The following is a 19,405-nucleotide window of genomic DNA, read 5'->3' on the forward strand; positions in this document are numbered from 1 at the left end:
AAAATCCTTGTGTGATTTATACACATTTTAACAAGAAAGACAAAGCTTTTCTCATGACATATCATGGTCTGCCTTTAAAGACAAAGAGCTTAAATGAAGCACCTAAAAAACAGTTTCCAGTGAACACCCCCATAGAGAAGCTATCAGTACCGTGGTTCAGAAACAGCATTTCCTCCCATCAATATTAATTCAGTAAATTTAAACATCCGCTGGTCCAAACAGATGAAGCACCATGGGGCTGTGTAAATTTATAACCACCAGAACCTGAAGTCAAGATAAATTGTTGGCATATTTGTCATTTCCAAGCCATAAAGTCCTAGTTTCTCACAGAGCTTTTCTATTTGTTTCTCATGGAAAATATCAGCATGGTTCTCTGGCTCTGCTAAGAAAAATCAAACACAGACTTAAATATATATATATATATATATATATATATATATATATATATATGTGTGAACAAAGAAATCAAAACTCACTTGTGCAATAGTAACCTGCCTGAGAAGCAATGCTGTGACACATCGTAAAACATCTGCCCATTTGGGAACACATCCTATTCCTCCAGTCATAAATCCTGTGTTTTTCCTTGTGTCTTCCAAGTTAGGAAAGACAAAATTGCTCATATAACTCTAAAAGAGCAAAGTGACTAGTAAAATAGATTATCTCCAGCTTTAAGTGAAGTAGGAAGCTTTAAACAGGCCTTTTTCTTTCTAAAATAACTCAGAAAGCTGGGAACTCAACAATGGTACCAATGGTCTTGCTGAGCTGGTCCTAAGTGAGTCGATCCTGTCGCTCATCCCTGATAGTTCATCTCAACACAGATTCCGACATTTCTCTGTCTCGTAACTGGAATTTACTGTCGCCCAGATTAACCTTCTGCAAGTCAGCACCAGAAATGACAAGAGAATTATTACTTTTCTCTTAAATATGAATTTAGATGAAGTTGTTAAGTATGGAAGCTGACAGTCTCTTGAGAGTTTATGGATTTTCATTTGCTATCATGTTTTTTGTTCTCAAATCAAGTACTATAACTTCAGCTGCCTGTTAAGGACGCTTCATTCTCACGTATTGCAACACTATAATTTTACTTGGAGCAATTTGATTTTTTTATTGATATATTTGTGAAGCAAAGCTGCCCGTAGACCTGTGTTTTCTCATTTGTTCTTATATTTTGCATTTTCAAGATATGACATTTTCCTCTCTGTAAGAAACAAGAATTAGAGCCTATAGCATCTCACCTACAGTGAAGAGGCATCAGGGATGGGTAGTAACTTCAGAGAAAAAGATTACAAATAAAAAACAGTAAGCAATGTTATTCCTATGGTATTATCAGTAAAATATCAACAAAGCAAAACAAAACAAGCCTAATCTGCAGTGCTCTCATCCTCAAGTCTATATGTTAAATTATCTGTTGTAATACAAGGACTTCAAATGAAGGACTGTTCATTCCACTAGGATATAGAGAAATATTCCCTGTCCCCAGACCCCAATTACAATTAAAAAAAAAAAAAAAACCAATAAATAAATAACAAAACACACACACAAGATGTTCTGAAACGTTGGCAATGGCTGGGAGCAGGAGAACTGGGGGTGTGAGAATGAAGGTTGGCTTAATGATGAGCCCAAAGGTTTGAGAGCAAAACTGTGTATTTGAACCAGATAGGAAACGCCTCTTCCAATGTGAACTTGAATTAATGCCAAGGCAGGAACCAGCCGTGGCTTATTCACTTGGCAACTGCTTTCCAAATTTCTCCTTGATACACTCCAGCCACCCAACATTCAGTTTGTCTCTGCTTGGCATTGAAACCAATGGTGTCTGAGGGAATTCAAATCATCCTTTTTTAAGCGTATTTTTCCAAAGATATAATTTTCTTCCTTTCTTGATCAGACATCAACACAGCAGCACCCTGATGCTTGCTAGAAAGGCCACCCAGCATTGGGTTATATATGTTTGGCAGCATATTTCTAATCTAGGAGTCGGAGTTTAGAAGCTGGAAGTGCCAGGTTTCAGGGATTTTTGTTCCCTGCCAGCCTGCAATACAAATCTTGAAGGATCCAGGAGAGTAAAGCAGCAGGAAACTAGACCACAATCAGAGCTAACCATCCTTTAGATGACTTTCCTTTTGCATTCCGACAAATGGAAAGCGACTGTATGAAGAGCTTCTGTGGAGCTGTATTTAGTTCTTCACTGTAGGGAGGAAGTCTAGAAATGTAATTTTATTTTGAAATAAATTATGAGATTTATCGCACGTACATAAGAGTCTGAAAAATCCCCAGCAATTTTCTGTGAGAGACAGAAAACCAAAAGTCTTATGACTGAGTTCTCCTGCCCGTCCTTCCCAGAAATAAAAGGTTTTAAAGTTCAGTTGAGTTCAGCATAGAAATAATAGACACCATGCTGAGAAAATATTATGACAGTTACTGATAAGACAAATGAAACTAATACGTATTACCAGATATACAAACACTAATGAAACTGTTGATATCTTGATAAAAGTTCTTGCAGAGGGTTTATGTACTGTGAGACTCCAGTCAATGCAACATATAATATACAAATACATAATTATTCATAGAATGGGTAAAGATCCTAAGGACTAGTTTTCCTGCAGCAATAATAACTCAAAAACCTCCCATAGCAATTATTGCTTAAATAACCTCTGAACTGGGACCAGAACTCTGAATATTTGTGAAGACAACTCGGATAAAACAATAGTACTTGACATGTAGGAAATGGAAGAACTCAGCACTATCTGAGAAGGAAGGAGGAACCAAAACACACCTCTCCAACCATGTTTTTTCACAATCCTTGAAATACATTCCTGTCACTTTTCCTAAAACCTTTTCAACAGAAAACAACACAACTGCAAAAGCAGCATTATTTGTTATCCATCTGCATTGAAATCTGTTCTCTTGTCACCAAATGATAAAATTATCTGCAGCATCTCTCTGTCTACTTCTCTGAATTGCAAACCAGCTTTAACTTTCCCCAGTAAAACTCCGGATAGTACACAGAGAGATTTTACTCCTGGCATGTATCTAATTGTAAGAACATCATTATCTACTTGTTAGTCTGTGATGGATCCATAAAAAGCGGGTAGACAAGTGGGAAAAACAACATTGTCGCGTGTATTAAATTTTCCCTTCTTATGCAGCAGAACGTATTGATCCAGTGAAGTCTGATAAAACAACTAGTACAAAACAGATCTCAGGTGCAGAGAATACACCACGAGGTACAATGCATGTACTTGAAAAGCCCGGCAGGAGCACAGAAGATAAGACACGTGCGTCTCTGCAGGGAACTTTCTAAGAAAGGGATGCACAAGGGGGTGGTCTGCAAGTAGAGGAGGGGTTCTTTTAATACATCTTATACTACTTAAAAGGTAGAGGTTCTTTCATTGTTCAGTTGGAAGCAATTTCCTTTTTCTTGCACACAAAACCTGGGAAAACCCTTTTTATTCCTTGTGTCGCATTCAGCGACACAGAAAATACACAGAATTGTGTAGCCAACCTTGTATTTCATACAGCTGCCTGGAAACCTCCCCGTTTCCCATTCATGCCCATTCACCGGGGAAAAAGATCAGGGAAGCTTCAGGAACGACGTCTCCATTCTGAGTATGTTCTCTTGTGCTCGATATTTTACTTAGCTTCTATGAGAATTTAATACAAGACAGACCATAAACCACAACTGATTTACATGGGACTTGGCAGTGCAAATATCCAACAGATAAAAGGGAATATGGAATCTACTTAACAATCAAAAAATAGAAATATATATAAAAAGAAACACCCCTCTGAACCCAAATTATATAATTAGATAACTGGAGTGAAACAATTTTGAGCCGGAGAAGGACTGAACTAATATTGACTGTACAGTACATTGCCAATACTCCACACTTCATTGTCTGTATACTTTAAATAAGATCAAAAAATATATTTAATTTGTTCTATGTTCTTTGTGTCTCATGGCGAGCAGTGTGCCAAAAAATGGTCCATCATTTCCCAGATATCAAACAGCAAAAAAACCAAAACCCATATTAATATCCAACTAATTTCAAAGCTTTAAAGCAAGAGCAAGGTTGCTGGTTTAAGGCAATATGGGCAGAAGATGTTCAAGATGTCCATCTTCACCAAGTCATCTCAAAGCTAACATGCTCTGACAGTCCAGCCAATGCTTCATCAGACCTATAAACACATCATGTTTGCTATACGCTTTTCAGTTTTACCCTTTCAAAACTTATCAAAGCTTCTAAAAATCTTTCCAAGTGAAATCCTTTGTCAGAATGAACACGTGTAGCATTTCTGCAAACCAAGAAAACACATCCCCAGAGGTTGAAATGGTTAAATCAGAAGAAATTTCTCCCACGACAAATAAATGAGTGAAATTCAGTCTCTAAATAGATGCCTAAACCGGAGCTGCCTCCAAGCCAGGTATTTAATCTTCTATCCTACTTAATGGGGATTTAGTTAACATAGTCAGAGGTGTCTAGAGTTATTTGACTTATCCCATATTAGATTATAACACTGACTCATCCAAATGGCTCTTCAGGTTCTCTTGGCAGTATTGATCTCATCTCCAGTATTGATACTGATCCCTGTCAACTATAACAGGAGTTTAAGCAACTGAAGCTCAAATATTTCGATAAAGGTAGGAGTCTGGTCTTGGGTTCTTCCCTAGAACATCCATGACATGGACATGGGGCTGACAGATACAACACAAGACCCATGGTAGATCCAAATGCTTCTGAGCAACATTTAATGCAATATGGTTCTCAAATTCTACCATTCCAGATGTGTTCGAATCAGAAATACTTCACTTTTTGTAGCTTCAGTATACATTCAGTTCTTATAAAGTTTACTAAATAGCTGTAAAAAAATAGATTAAAGTGTTTACCTTCCAATACAAAGAAGGAAACAACCAAATTGATCGGAATTGTGCAGCTCAGACTATATAAAAGAGTAGACATACAATGGTAACCATAAAAACAGATGCTCACACCATTATGTGTTTAGGTAAAAATGATGAAGCTCTATTAGCCATGACCAGTGTGGTCATAAATGCCTACGGTCATTTAAAACTCTCCTTTCTCTGCAAATGTGGTCAGAAATAAAATAGGAATGTTTCTGGTCTGAGGACAAATGGCATCGTTACCAAAAACCTGTGTACTTAAGAAGAGGCACCACGATAAAATAAGAAGCTAAAATCCACTAGTTCTCCAAGTTTTTTTGAAACACCTTTGAAGATTTCAGCTGATAGTAATAGTTCTACAAAGCAAGATTATGTAAGAAGCAATCCAGCAAGTCCTCTTCCACCAGTCTCATCACCTGTGATTTAATGCTCTCTTGATAATTTCTAACGCATAACACAACAGCACAGACTTCGCTTTCATTCACGGTACAAGAACCTTTCAACTATCACTTCAGAAAAATCAAAAAGCAAATAATACACACTTTTAAATTGTGCACCATCAGAAACAGCTACACCTTGAGCTGACTCTAGTATTGGAATAATACCTTAAAAAAATGTAATAGTTAATTTTGAACTACACAATAAAATGACTGAATAGAAGGAGTGAAGTTTTGCACTAGTGATACTCTACCAACTAACTATAACAGTACCAATGAAAATAACAATGTTAAAGGTTCATCCTTGAGCAGTCTCTTCAGTGTTATTTCAATGATGCTAATAAAATAGGATCCAAAGGTGCCACCCAATACTCCAGTATCAATGACAGGCAAGAAACAGCCAAGCATCGGATGCTCAGTTTGATACCCGGTTGCAAACATTTCCATTTTAAAAGAGGTCGTTGAAGTTGCTTAGGACTTTTTCATACATCTCCAAAGGACACAGCGACAATATTTATGAGTTTTAATACACAATGTTAGGCAGAGAGAATTTTCTGGCCTAAGTTGTGCAGAACAAAGGTTATGCACGACAGGTAGAAAAATTTACCACCTCTTGAAATCCCCACAGCTTTATTTAAGATACTGCAGTTATGTTTCTTTGTGTGAGCGTCTGAACTCACTAATTTCACAGCAACTGAGTATTTCACAGCTCCAACAGCAAGTGAAGAGCTTCAGAGGTTTAACCCACACAATCTCACATGAGTGACATGCTAATAAACACAACGACCTCTAAGACACAGTGGAAATCGTGTTGGAAATTAACTGTATTCACCTTCAATAAGAAAATAATTCTTAGGCCATTTTCCACTTACATTTCTTGCCATTAGTTTTCATTAAAAAGAGTATTTTACCTCAGAAGGAATACTTGTTGGCCGTTAATTACGTAAGAAGAAAGTTTAATCCCAAAGCTATGGGGAGCATGGAGTTCACCTCCCATGAGCTTCTGAATGTACCCAACTTCTCTCAAATGTTTGCAATAAATTAAAAAGCTAAATAATTCAAAAACAATTACCATTAAAAAGTTCAATAATTCAAATAGCACTACCATTACCAAGCTAAATAATTCAAATAGCATCATATTTCCTCCAGGTATAAAGACACATTAGCGTTTTGGGTCAAGTCGTAATGTTAGGCTTAGCGAGGTTGAATCATTCACTGAAAAAGAAGGCAGGAATAAGAGAGAACGACTTACGTTGTTCATGTACTCGCTGAGCAGGTCCTGCAGGGCCTGTCTCACGGCGTTGCATTCGGCCACGATTCTCTCGCGGCGATCGTCACGCGTGCACGAGGAATCGGCCATGAGCGCCGCGCCGCTGATGATGCTCTCCAGCCGCTCCTCCAGGGACGGCCTGAAACGGGCCTCGCTGAACGTCATCGGGTCTAAGATAATTTTGTTCTAAATGAAAAAAAAATAGGAGAAGTTAGGAAAAAATCAGTATACACTTAAATTAGGAAAAATTAGGAGAGCACACGGGTCTTCGGTATTTTTTAAGCGTCTCTTGTTTCAGCGGCTTCATGGGGTTGTTAGTCGTTCATATCTAATAAGTAAAACCGTCTACCATGAAGCTGAGAAATAAACAACAGCAGAGTCAGTTATACTGTTAAGTGGCAGTCCTTATTTTATCAGAGCTGGGAAGCACTGGGGATCATCCTCCTGTCCTGGTTCTCTTAAAAAAAAGACCAGTTCTCTTTTAGTGATTTTTCTTTCAGCTCAGTATATATGAATTTGGTAGCTTCTCTTCAGATTCCCGAAAAAATCAATATTACGGAAGTATCTGGTTGCTCTAAAATCTCAACACATAAATAATATTAAAAATAATGCACAACCTATTGTTATAAAACACTTCTGCCGAGAACAACACGACAAAACTGGTGAAGGGACTTGAACACAAGCCCTATGGGGAGAGGCTGAGGGAGCTGGGCTTGTTTAGTCTGGAAAAGAGGAGGCTCAGAGGTGAGCTCAGCACTCTCTAGAACTACCTGAAGGGCAGTTCTAGCCAGGTGGGGATTGGTCTCTTCTCCCAGGCATCAGCAATAGGACAAGGGGCCATGGGCTTCAACTCTGCCAGGGGAAATTTAGGCTGGCGATTAGAAAGCAATTCTGTGCAGAGAGAGTGGTCAGGCATTGGAATGGCTGCCCAGGGAGCTGCTGGACTCACCGGCCCTGGAGGTTTTTAAACTGAGATTGGCCATGGCACTTAGTGCCATGATCTAGTCAATGGACTGGAGTTGGACCAAGGGTTGGACTTGATGATCTCTGAGGGCTTTTCCAACCCATTTGATTCTGTGATTCTGTGAACTGGTTCAAAACAGTATATGGGAAGCATATGGGTAAAAACAATTCAACACAAACTACTGTAGTGTTCATGTATTACACATATATATTGAATCTTGCAGTAAACTAATGTTACTCTTTCCTGAATCTTCTGAAGCCTCCTTGAATACTCAGGAAATTCATATGAAAGGTGCAAGTTACTTATAACTGAGGAGAAAGTGGAGTATTCTCTGTTAACTAATTCCTTCATTTTGAGTATTTTATCAGAAGCCTGTTAAAATGCTACTATATTGCCTCAATATAACATGAAAATAAATGAAGAAATTATCATTATTAGACAATTACACTTGGATAAAAATGTGAAGTACCCATTCCATTGGGCAACTTTTAAAAGTGTCTTTCTAAAGGCATTTGCAAGATATTTGTGTTTGTTTTTAAATGAGGAAAAAGTTAAAAAGAGAACACTACAGGCAAACAGTCTAAAAACATCTTTCATTTGAGAAATAGCTGACTGGTTAGGAAAATATCTTTGCTCCACTATAAAAAAAAAATTGATTTTCAAAGACTGTTTTCTATTGCTGATATTTTCATTGTTAAATTATGATCACTGATAAACACTTGTGTACTTTATATATCAAACTTATTACCAAATATTGAGAGCTAGACTGCATAGATTCTACCCTATTAGTGTAGAAACATATGCAATATGATGAGGTTTATGTCACCGCTAGATTATATTCTGAGTTGTTTTTCTCCCTTTGTATTTCAAGGTAACAAATACAAAAAAAATAATCACCTGCTACCACTCAGAGGCACATTAATAACACCGTGTAATTCAGTAACCTTTTGCTGCAATCATACTAATCAGTTTCATAATTGTATATTGTCTAAAAATGCTCTGTAAGCCACGCACTTCTTATTTGAGCTTTAAAAGAAAATAAACGAAGAAACAGGAATATAAGAGGCAGATCTGGAAAAGTTTAAGCATTTTGTATTCTAATAATCACACCTAATCTAGAGCACCTTGGATTTTTGTTAATGAACCATTTTAATTTTCACAACATTTTGATAACATTATGACTAGTCTATTTATTTTAATATCCAAGAGCAATCAACAAGCGCAAGCCAAATGAAGCAATTAATTCGGAAAAATACAACCCAGCGTATTAAGATGTAAATCAGGATTTGGGGATATGATACATAACCAACACCTGCTTTTAATGTTGAAAATTGTATCCATTTATTACAAATCAGAACAGGCTCAAACGAACTTATTTCAGGCTAAATTCTGATTGCAGGTGAATATATTTTCTTTCATTTAGTGGGACAAAGCTTTTATAAAGATCTTGTTTCTCAATAAAACTTCCAACTAACTCCATGCACTGAAAAGATAACTCTCATTACTATACATAGAGGATCAAGCTCTGAGAAATCTATAACTTAACTGAATCCGTAGCAGTTAAATAGTAACAAACATAACATCAGGAAATTTATGAAGACTCATTATTAAATAAAGAGAAATAGAAGTATTTTAATTAAATACCATATTGTTTCTATTGAATCCACAGAAATAAATGCATCATTAGCCAGAATCAGGAATAATATCTCACATGTGTCTTCCAGGGTCTGTGTTTTAGAAGCATCTAAATCAGAAGCAACTTCTCCAGGAGCTGGGCTTATACATATCGATATAGCTGTGCTTTTCCATCAAACCATAATACTTCAAAGAATAGAGCTGATTGGCACACTTTCGTTCATAAGCATTGGGATTTTCACAAATCAACTTTACATTCATCTTCACAACAGTGTATTTAATTCAATAATAGTGTCACAGAGGCAGCCCAGAAATCAATTTAGGCTGGCAATAAGCTCCAAACAGACTTTATTCTGTCCAGATCTGTTTAGTGGAGAACCAACTGGAAATGGGGTTTACCCAAAATTATTCAGCACTCCGGCAACTGCCGAACTGCAGGTTCGATACCAGTTTGGAACAACATTTCCGTACAACCACGCAAGAATGAGGATCATAGAATTATAGAATCATTCCAGTTGGAAGAGACTCTCAGGATCATTGAGTCCAACCATAACCCATGGCACTAAACCATGTTCCTAAGAACCTTGTCTAAATGCCTTTTAAACCCCTCCAGGGAAGGTGACTCCATCACTGCCCTGGGCAGCCTGTTCCAATGCCCAACAGCCCTTTGGGGAAGAAATTGTTCCCAAGATCCAACGTCAACCTCCCCCTGGCACAAATTGAGGCCGTTTCCTCTTGTCCTATCACTTGATACTGGGGAGAAGAAACCAACCTCCTCCACAGCATGCAGACACAAAAAGAAGATGCTGCTTTTACTCAAGGGTACCTCGCAGAAATAATCTCTTGCCCAAGGTGGGCAAGGGCTCACTCAAGAAGATTTCCAGAAAAAAATCCACAGCCCCACTCCTCCCAGAGTGCTCCAAGAGAGAATTCATTGGGGGACCCATTTTACAGCCCAGTTGAATCTGGCCCTGGTCATCAGAAGCTGGTCCAGAAGCTTCTCTGGTCCTGGGCACCTCCTGGGCTCATGTCTATGGACCAGGAGTTCCGAACTGAGAAGCCACTGTGTCCTGGGGGAGGACAGGGACAATGGGGCACAAACGGTGCTAAAGAGCCATCAACTGCCCCATTGACAGCTCGGGATCTCACCATTTTTGCCACAAAGAGCAAAAGACTGAAACTGCATCACATGAACTATCTCAGCAAATTATATCATTAGGAAAAAATTCTAAAAATAATCAGCTGAATGTTTCAAATTATTTTCAGTGTTTCCTTAGTCCAATGTTGTTGTTAGTGGTTTTTTTCTTTTTTTGTTTTCTTTGGTTTGGTTTTGTTTGGTTTGATTTGGTTTTGTTTGGTTTGATTTGGTTTTGTTTGGTTTGGTTTTAGTTTGTTTGGTTTTCTTTGGGTTCTTTTGTTTGTTCTGTTCTAAATACGTGACCATTCAAAGAAACATTAATGCTCACGGTTCTTTTTTGTTTTCTTTTTCATTCGTTTAAATGACCACAAAAACTAGTCCTGAACACATATGGGAAGCACACATTACTAGAGAGGAGGATTTCTGCTAGCCAACTTATGTTGTACTTGTAGCAAACCTCTTTTCTCAATCCAAACATCATCCATACAGCACTATTGCAATTTCCATGTTTCACTTATAACAACATAATCTGTTTTTCCGTATGTGCTCCATTTCTCTTCTTCCTTATAACCATAGGTGTCAGGTTCTCCACATCCACAGCAAATCTCAAACAGCACATCTGACACCTCTCAGTGAATCCTGAATCACATTTTTCTTCTTAGATGCTTTTGAAGACACTGCACTCCACAATCTTCCAGGAGACCCAATGACATGCTAAAATCATATTCCTGAAATATTTCCATCCTTTTCGAGTCTTTGAGATGAACACTCTGTAGAGCAAATATCTCCAAGTTTCACAAGCAGTTCTCTCATAATCCATGAATGAATTTAGGACATTTTGTGCAGGTTACATGCAAATACCATTTTCATATTAAATAATAAAGTGTGTGTCATTGGGAGTGCATAATTAATTTAAGCCAGCTTTCCTCAACGTAAAACACAGAAAAGGAACACATTAGTGGATTTTTTTCCTAAATAAGAAGAGATCTTTATGCCCACCACACCTTAGTGCATGAAGAGTGGAAATTCAGAACCACTGAATAATTTAGCTTGACTTCTTGAGGTCATCTGCTTTAAATGCCTCATTAAAAGCAGAGACAACCTCAACATCAGGCCAGGTTGCTCAAGGCTTCATGCAGTCAAGATCAAATCTCCATCCTTAAGAGATATTGCAGACCTCTCCCCCATCATTTCACTGTTTGATCACATTCATGGTATGTTGCTTTGCTTTTTGTAGTTTGCTTTCTCCCCAATATCCAGACAGAACTTCCCTTCAGCCAGCTTGAGGCAACTGCCTCTCATCCATGAAGCTCAAAGTAGATTCTACCTCCATTTTCCCTACACCATCCCACTAAGAAGCTGAAGATGCCAACAAGATCCTTCCGAAAAGCCTCTTATTTGGCAGCCTGAAATATTCCCAGCTCTTCCAGTCCCTCCCAATTGATCATGTCCTGCAGCCCCTCGTCACCTTCTGCTCTCTGCTCAGTTTTCCTTGCACTGGGAAGCCTCAAAATGGATCTGGACAATATGATGCAGTTTCATACGTGCCAAATATAAGGGAAAAAAGTCACTTTCCTTGAGCTACTGTCTGCACTCTTATTAATGCAGCCTTTTTTTTGTTTTCTAATGTCACATAAAATGCACCAAACTGAACAGAACTCTTCTGGAGCTCTTAATCCACTTTTATAACACGAAACACTGCTGGGAAAGAAAACCTTAGAAATACTAAGAAAGAAACAAAACCACCATGCTTTGTTCAAAAAATAATAAATATTGACATAGTTAATTTCTGACAGGTGGTTATAAATAATTGTTATTTTAGATGTATTTTTTAAAACTCTTCACATTTCTCAAATATCTCACAGCAGGTGTTGAGTTGTTGGGAAAAGACACCAGGGATGAGAACCCTCTGCACGACAGATCTGACATTCAGTTCCCAAAGAGACACTATTATTTGCTTCGGAAAGGTTTTGCTCCTTTGCAAAGCAGGTTTGCTCTCTAAACGCAACTTCAGATGATGCTATCGGCACGTATAAAGTTCTTACACATACATTAACATTATGTTAACAAGGAAATAACGTCTTCTTGGAAGGAATTAAAAAATAGTTATCAGGAAATCTGGCTAAATAAATCCCTTCAAAAATCTCAAATTCCTGTCATTTCTTGATAGCCACTTAATGAATCATGAATGTAAATTAATTGGAACATTTTACATTTTTACTTAATTAATATTAGAGCCATAAATCAAGGACTGACACCATAATTCAGATCTTCTATTAAGTGTTTCAAGCCTCTGTACAACTGCAGACAGATTGGTGTAAATATATGTCATTTTTGGCTTCAGTTGCTGAAACAAAATCCAAGAAACTTAATGTAAATACAGTCGTGACTTATTTGAAAACTGTTACACTTGTGTTATCTTCTTTAAGCATATTATGGTTAACAATTTTCTCTCTTGTATTATCCATTTTTTAACCATATAAAGATGTGCTTATAAAGTAGTTGCAGTGTTTTCATAAATAAAAAACTTACAGAAAATAGACATCTTCATACTAATTAGTACTACAAGCCATCTTTACCTCACTCAAACAGGAATAAATGATCAGGAACACTAACAAATTATAGGGCATCACTTCTGAAATTTAATTTACCAGTCAAATTACTCACAATCCAACTAAAAGTACTGAAAATAACCATATACCCTACATAAATGCATTGCCAAAAAATCAGTTTTAATTAGAAATATAAAGTAAACCAAAAGCAGATAAGTAATGTTAATGATTTGGGGGGCTGGAGGGAAGAAAGAGTTTCCAGTTCTGAAAAAGCTGAAAATCGAGCAATATATGATATCCAAATTCATTCCTTAGTGAACAAATAGACTCATACACTTTCACATTGTTCAGCATGTTGTCAAGCTCAGCTATAACTCACAACAAAAATTGTGACAAATAATATATTTGGAGAAAAAAAAAACACAAGCCAAGAAACTGGTTTGCAGAGTTTTCCTGTCTCTACAGTTATTTATATGTGTCGGATTCTTACCCTCATACAGATACTTCTTTCTATAATTCCGCATTCAATTACCTCCCATCCAACTGCTGACTGAGAGAAGAAGGAATTCAATATTTCCTTGTGCTTCTTTATTTTTTCTATGGTGTAAAAGGATGACAAATGCAATGATGGCCTTTATTTGGCCCTTTAAACAACTGACTCTGCTCTGGTCTTTAAAACACACAAACCCACCAGTTAAACAAAAGTAATTTCTTCCTGTAATTGAGAAAAAATATATGTTAAAAGAGCAATTATCCTAAACAGAACCAATGTACCTTTCAAGTTAAAAACTTCATTATAACAGTTTTCCAAAAGTTTACATCTAAGACAAACCCAGTAACGTCAAGTGAGGTATCACGGTTCATGAAAAGCAGCACAGTACAGCAGGAGAGACACCTTAGTGGAATTTAGAATTTAGGGCTTTAGGGTTCCTTTATTCACTCCTGTATTAATCTGTTGTGTGGCTCTGGACAAATGATTCCTTCTTTCCTCTATTTCACTTTCCATACTCCATTAATTCATCTATTTAACATATAAAACCTTGAGGTTTCATGGTGTGTTTCTCAGCCATTCAGCAGAATGAAAACATCGGTTTTAAGACAAATGCCACTGCAATGTGAACCATATTAGAGGAGTGAACCAAAAGCTCAGTGACAAATGCCCATTAAAACCTGAAATGCATAGATATCTTAGATAAACAATGTCAAAACCACAGGGCAGTATGAAAAACTCTCTTTGTGTAAAAAGACAATGTAATATACTGAGAGAGAGAGTTTTGCAGAACAATGAGGGAGACAAGACAGTATAAATAAGAGTATTCAATGTATTTCTTTAGTAGAAGAGCCTGCGTCACTGTGAAAACAGATGCAGTGAGCTCGCAGATTTGGTCTATGTACGTCAGTCACAGAATCACAGAATCCCGGGATGTCAGGGATTGGAAAGGACCTCCAAAGCTCATCCAGTCCAATCGCCCCGCCAGAGCAGGAACACCCAGATGAGGGTACACAGGAAGGTGTCCAGGCAGGTTGGAATGTCTGCAGAGAAGGAGACTCCACAACCTCCCTGGGCAGCCTGGTCCAGGCTCTGGCACCCTCACTGGGAAGAAGTTTCTTCTCACATTTAAGTGGAACCTCCTGTGTTCCAGTTTGAACCCATTACCCCTTGTCCTATCATTGGTTGTCACTGAGAAGAGCCTGACTCCATCCTCCTGACACTCACCCTTTCCATATTGATCACCATGAATGAGTTCACCCCTCAGTCTGCTCTTCTCCAAGCTCCAGAGCCCCAGCTCCCTCAGCCTTTCCTCACATGGGAGATGCTCCACTCCCTTCAGCATCTTGGTGGCTGCGCTGGACTCTCTCCAGCAGTTCCCTGTCCTGCTGGAACTGAGGGGCCAGAATTTGACACAATATTCCAGGTGTGGTCTCCCCAGGGCAGAGCAGAAGGGAGGAGAACAAGGGAGTGACCCTCAAGCTGCCTCAAAATGGCGGCACCTGCATCACCTCAAGACTCAAAATGGCGGCAGCAGAATCACCTCAGGTCTCCAAATGTCACTAAAATCACCTTGGCCACAAGGGCCCAGTGCTGGCTCATGGTCATCCGCCAGGACCCCCAGGTCCCTTTCCCCTACACTGCTCTCTAATAGGTCGTTTCCCAATTTATACTGGAACCTGGGGTTGTTCCTGCACAGATTCAAGACTCCACACTTGCCCTTGTTCTATTTCATTAAATTTCTCCCCGCCCAACTCTCCAGCCTGTCCAGGTCTCTGGATGGCAGCACAGCTTCCAGTGTCACCACTCCTCCCAGCTTGGTGTCATCAGCAAACTTGCTGACAGTCACTCTATTCCCTCATCCAAATCATTGATGAATATATTGAATAATACTGGCCCCAGTACTGACCCTTGAGGCTGTCCATGTCGCCCAAAGTGCCAACAAAGCTATTTAGCTCCTGTTAAGTGATAAATTAAATGTTTCTACCTGTCCCTATGCTGCATTTCACACACAAACCGTACAGCTGCAGTTTGAATAACTATGAAAAGTGTGACAGTGTAATGCCCCAGGGAGGAGGACGAGGGTTCCCCTTCCTCTGCCTTTTCCAGCTCCCCAAAACACACCCCTGTTCACTCTGCTTCAGCATGGCAGCTTTCCATCAGCTGATCTGACGTGTTAAAAGAGAAATAATTCAAAGCAATAAATGACCGTCTTTTTGCTGGGACAGCGGGATGACTAAATTCATAGCACAGGGTGTTTCAAAAGAGATGGACCCAATTTGAAGACAACTGTGACCTGAAATTGGGTCCATCTTTTCAAAACGCCCTGTAGTTTGATTAATATCACAATGAGGTAGAAGGGCAGAGCCAAGAGCAGGAGCAACAGCCCTCACCTCCATAGCCCCCCCACAGTCTTGGAATAGTTGAATAGTTTGGATTGAAGGGACATTTAAAGTTCACCCAGTGCCACCCCTGCCATGAGCAGGGACATCTTCACCAGCTCAGGTTGCTCAGAGCCCCGTCCAGCCTGGCCTGGGATGTCTCCAGGGATGGTTCATCCACCACCTCTCTGGCCAACCTGGGCCAGGCTCTCACCATCCTCAGGGACAACAATTTCTTCCTCATGTCCAGCCTGAATCTCCCTCCTTTAGTTTAAAACCATCACCCCTTGTCCTATCGCAACAGGCCCTGCTCAAAAGTCTGTCCCCATCTTTCTTATGGGCCCCTTTTAAGTCCAGAAAGGCCGCACTTAGGTCTCCCTGGAGCTTCTCTTCTCCAGCTGAACACCCCAACTTTTTCAGCCTGTCCTCCCTGCAGAGCTGTTCCAGCCTTGGGTCATTTCTGGGGCTCCTCTGGCCCCTCTTCAGCACATCTTAAATCCATTCGCTAAACACAAAGAGAGATATTGTTTCCAAGAAATGTTTCTGCCCTTCAGTGATCACACACCTGAGTTACACAAGTATCTCAGAGGTGCTAAATAATGATACTCAAATTATTACCAAGTGCAGTCTAATTTGAAAATTTCACTAAGTGTTATTTTTGAGCTATTCTACATAACCTGACAAAATGTTAATACATTTTTGATTTAACAGTTCAGATATTCATGCTTATTATTAATGACAAAATAAGCAAACTGTAATAGATAGAATGATACTGGAACAATTGTGTTGCTACAGAAAACACACTTCTATATAGAAACATTGATTAGGGGTTTTTTGAAGTGCGTTTCTTTTGTGTGCTTCTAATATCTCTACCAAATTTGTTTGGATGATTGTTTGCTAGAAAAACTGCTTTGTAAATAAACCAGTTACTGTCCTACAGCAAACAGATTAACTGTACTAGACAGGAAAACACACAAAGCACCTGCTGTGTTTGGTGTGTGACTTTTTTTACCATCAAAAGAGTTGGTAGCAATGTGGAATGATTGAACTTAGAAACAGCATTTTTGATTGCTGAATCTTTCTCACTAATAATTTACTACACAGGAGCATTTTAGAGAAAAGAAAAATAAAAGAAAATTAAGAAGCCCACTAGATGGTGCTGTTATACAGAAAATAGAGACGAGCAGTCCCATTCTCACTGCTAAAGGTGAATGAAGGTGGCATGATCCTACGTGCAAAAAGAAAGGATGCTTCACTTTCTAAAAGGGCACATTTCATACCAAAATCCTCTTATTTTCAGTGCTGCCTCTGGTACTGTGGAGCTGCTATATCCATAATACCATCCATATGTTCCCACATGCACACAAGCACCGATAATACGTTTAGGTCAAAGTCATATACAAGGTCATCTGAATTTACAACACACTTTCTCCAGTCTACACTAACACATGTCTATTTAAATTCAATATATAAGTGTCTCTATACAGAAGTTGCCATTTGGTTGTGCTTCCCTAGACACCAGAGCTCAACAAGTCTAGTTTTAAACCGCTATGTGGGCCACGCTGTTAGATTTTTGCAATTGTTTCTTATGATTTCAATACTGAAACCAACACACCTACACCTGCAGTCCCCAGGACCCCCAGCTCCGTTTCTCCTACGCTGCTCTCTAATAGGTCATTCCCCAACTTATACTGGAACCTGGGGTTGTTCCTGCCCAGATACAAGATTCTACACTTGTCCTTGTTATATTTCATTAAATTTTTCCCTGCCCAACTCTCCAGCCTGTCCAGGTCTCTGGATGGCAGGATCCTCTGTACAAGAACGATTAGCCTAATTTTTTGTGTCAAAATCTAAAGTAAAATATTCCGAATTGTTGAAAATGGTAAACATCCTAGGGTGCCCTGCTTGAAACCCCTAGAATGTGACTTTTGGTGGTGATCAGCACTTGGAAAGTGTTGTCAGCACATCCCATTGACACAACTACACTTCCAGAAACTGAGAAATCACTCTCCTACTCATCAGCGACCCCTAGTGCCCAATAAATCCTATTTTCGCCTTTTCTATTCGGTCTTGCCAGACCAAAGGTGCCATTTCTTGAGTGAAAACAAAATGTTCTCAAAATTCATAATAAGTTCTGAACAAATTTCTGTATGTAACTTGAATAAACTTGGGAAAGTGTCTTGAGGGGAGGTAGAAGGTACATCCTTATTTAATGAGCATAAAATACATACCAAATTTTACTAACAAATTACTTGTCTAATAAACCCAGGAATATCTGGATTTAAATGATCTAAAATTGAAGGAGGAACATTTAAGTCAAAGAGGTATTAAACACTTTTGCAATCAATCAACTTCAAAGAGTAATTTCAAGCAGCAAATCTAATAAGAAACTGATCTGTGAACTCTCCTCATTTCTACATAAATTATCAATAAATTAGCAATAAATGACAACTCTTTCCAAAATTTCGCTGTTAATAACTTTACACCGCATGTCACCGTTGTATAGAGTGTGACAATTATCATGACGCCTATTTAAACACAACAGCTGAAGTGCTTAAAATAGGTAGAATAATGATTTCTGTTACATGTGATGATATTTGGATTGAGAAAGCATTCAGAAGATTTACACTGCTGTTATTTGACATGTTAAGCTGATTCTGAAATTAAAAATAATGAAGGCTGAGAAATGTTAAATATTACGGAAAAAACCTGTAAACTCAATTTTGGTATAGAGGAATTCTTTTTTCATCTGATACAAGGTTTAGTATGCACTTCATATCAAATACAAACTGATCACAATCAATATAACTGATACTGTAAAGTAGATATACTGTGAAATTATTTTAACTAGATAACAGAAACTTCCTTTCCCTTGCTGCAGTAATATATTGCCAGTATCAAAATTAAAAATTTTTCTCCACCATCTTTTTACCAGTCTGGTCATTTTCCTTGCTTGTGTAATTTAAGGGTAAATTCACAATCATCCCACCATTGCAGAAATTTAAAGATTTAAAGAAATTTGGGCTTTCCCTGGATTTTCGGACATGTCATCTCTGTTGCAAAATCAGGTGTGAATAAATCTCATTCAACAGCTAAGCAGTGAGGCAAAATACAGATAAAATAATAGTTTCAATCTTTGCATCCTCAGTAAGAGCAGAAAGTTTCCATGTAGTTTCTTAAAATTAGGAAGAGAATATTCTCAAAAAGGAGAAATTTTTTCCACATGTAATTGCAAACAGCATACAATACTATGGATATACAACTCCCACACGCATCCATGATGCCTGCAATGTCACACAAAGTAGAAAAGTCTTTACCTGAGGAGAAAAATGATGAACAAATATAGTCACAAAGAGGCAGGGGACTCTATCAGATGTCCCGTGTGGTCTTCACTAAATTCACTCAGCACAACGACTCTCTTTGCATTGAACCACAGCCTTTTCCAGAGAGCAGCAGCAGCATCATCAGTTTGGGACTGAGAAGTCACATGTTTGCTGTTATTTTTGGTCAAGCCTCTGCGTGTCCAGAACATGCAAAGTCCCCAACAAAAGCCAGAGTGCAATGGGACCAAACAAGGATATTTTTCTCAGGATTTTACCAATGAGGGACAGTGAGCTGAGAAGGCCCCCAAAACC

General features: G+C 38.6%; 1 protein-coding gene across 1 annotated transcript in view; it reads right to left on the reverse strand.

The window, feature by feature from the left end:
- The window catches only part of CTNNA2 (catenin alpha 2), a 490,369-nt gene that overhangs the window by 346,227 nt on the left and 124,737 nt on the right, over positions 1-19,405 (reverse strand). The window contains exon 7 of the mRNA XM_082051003.1: positions 6,593-6,796. Coding sequence (XP_081907129.1) covers positions 6,593-6,796 — 204 coding nt within the window. The remainder of the gene's footprint in view (positions 1-6,592; positions 6,797-19,405) is intronic.

This window comes from Streptopelia decaocto (genome assembly GCF_964273445.1).
Source record: "Streptopelia decaocto genome assembly, chromosome: 4".
Taxonomy (NCBI): domain Eukaryota; kingdom Metazoa; phylum Chordata; class Aves; order Columbiformes; family Columbidae; genus Streptopelia; species Streptopelia decaocto.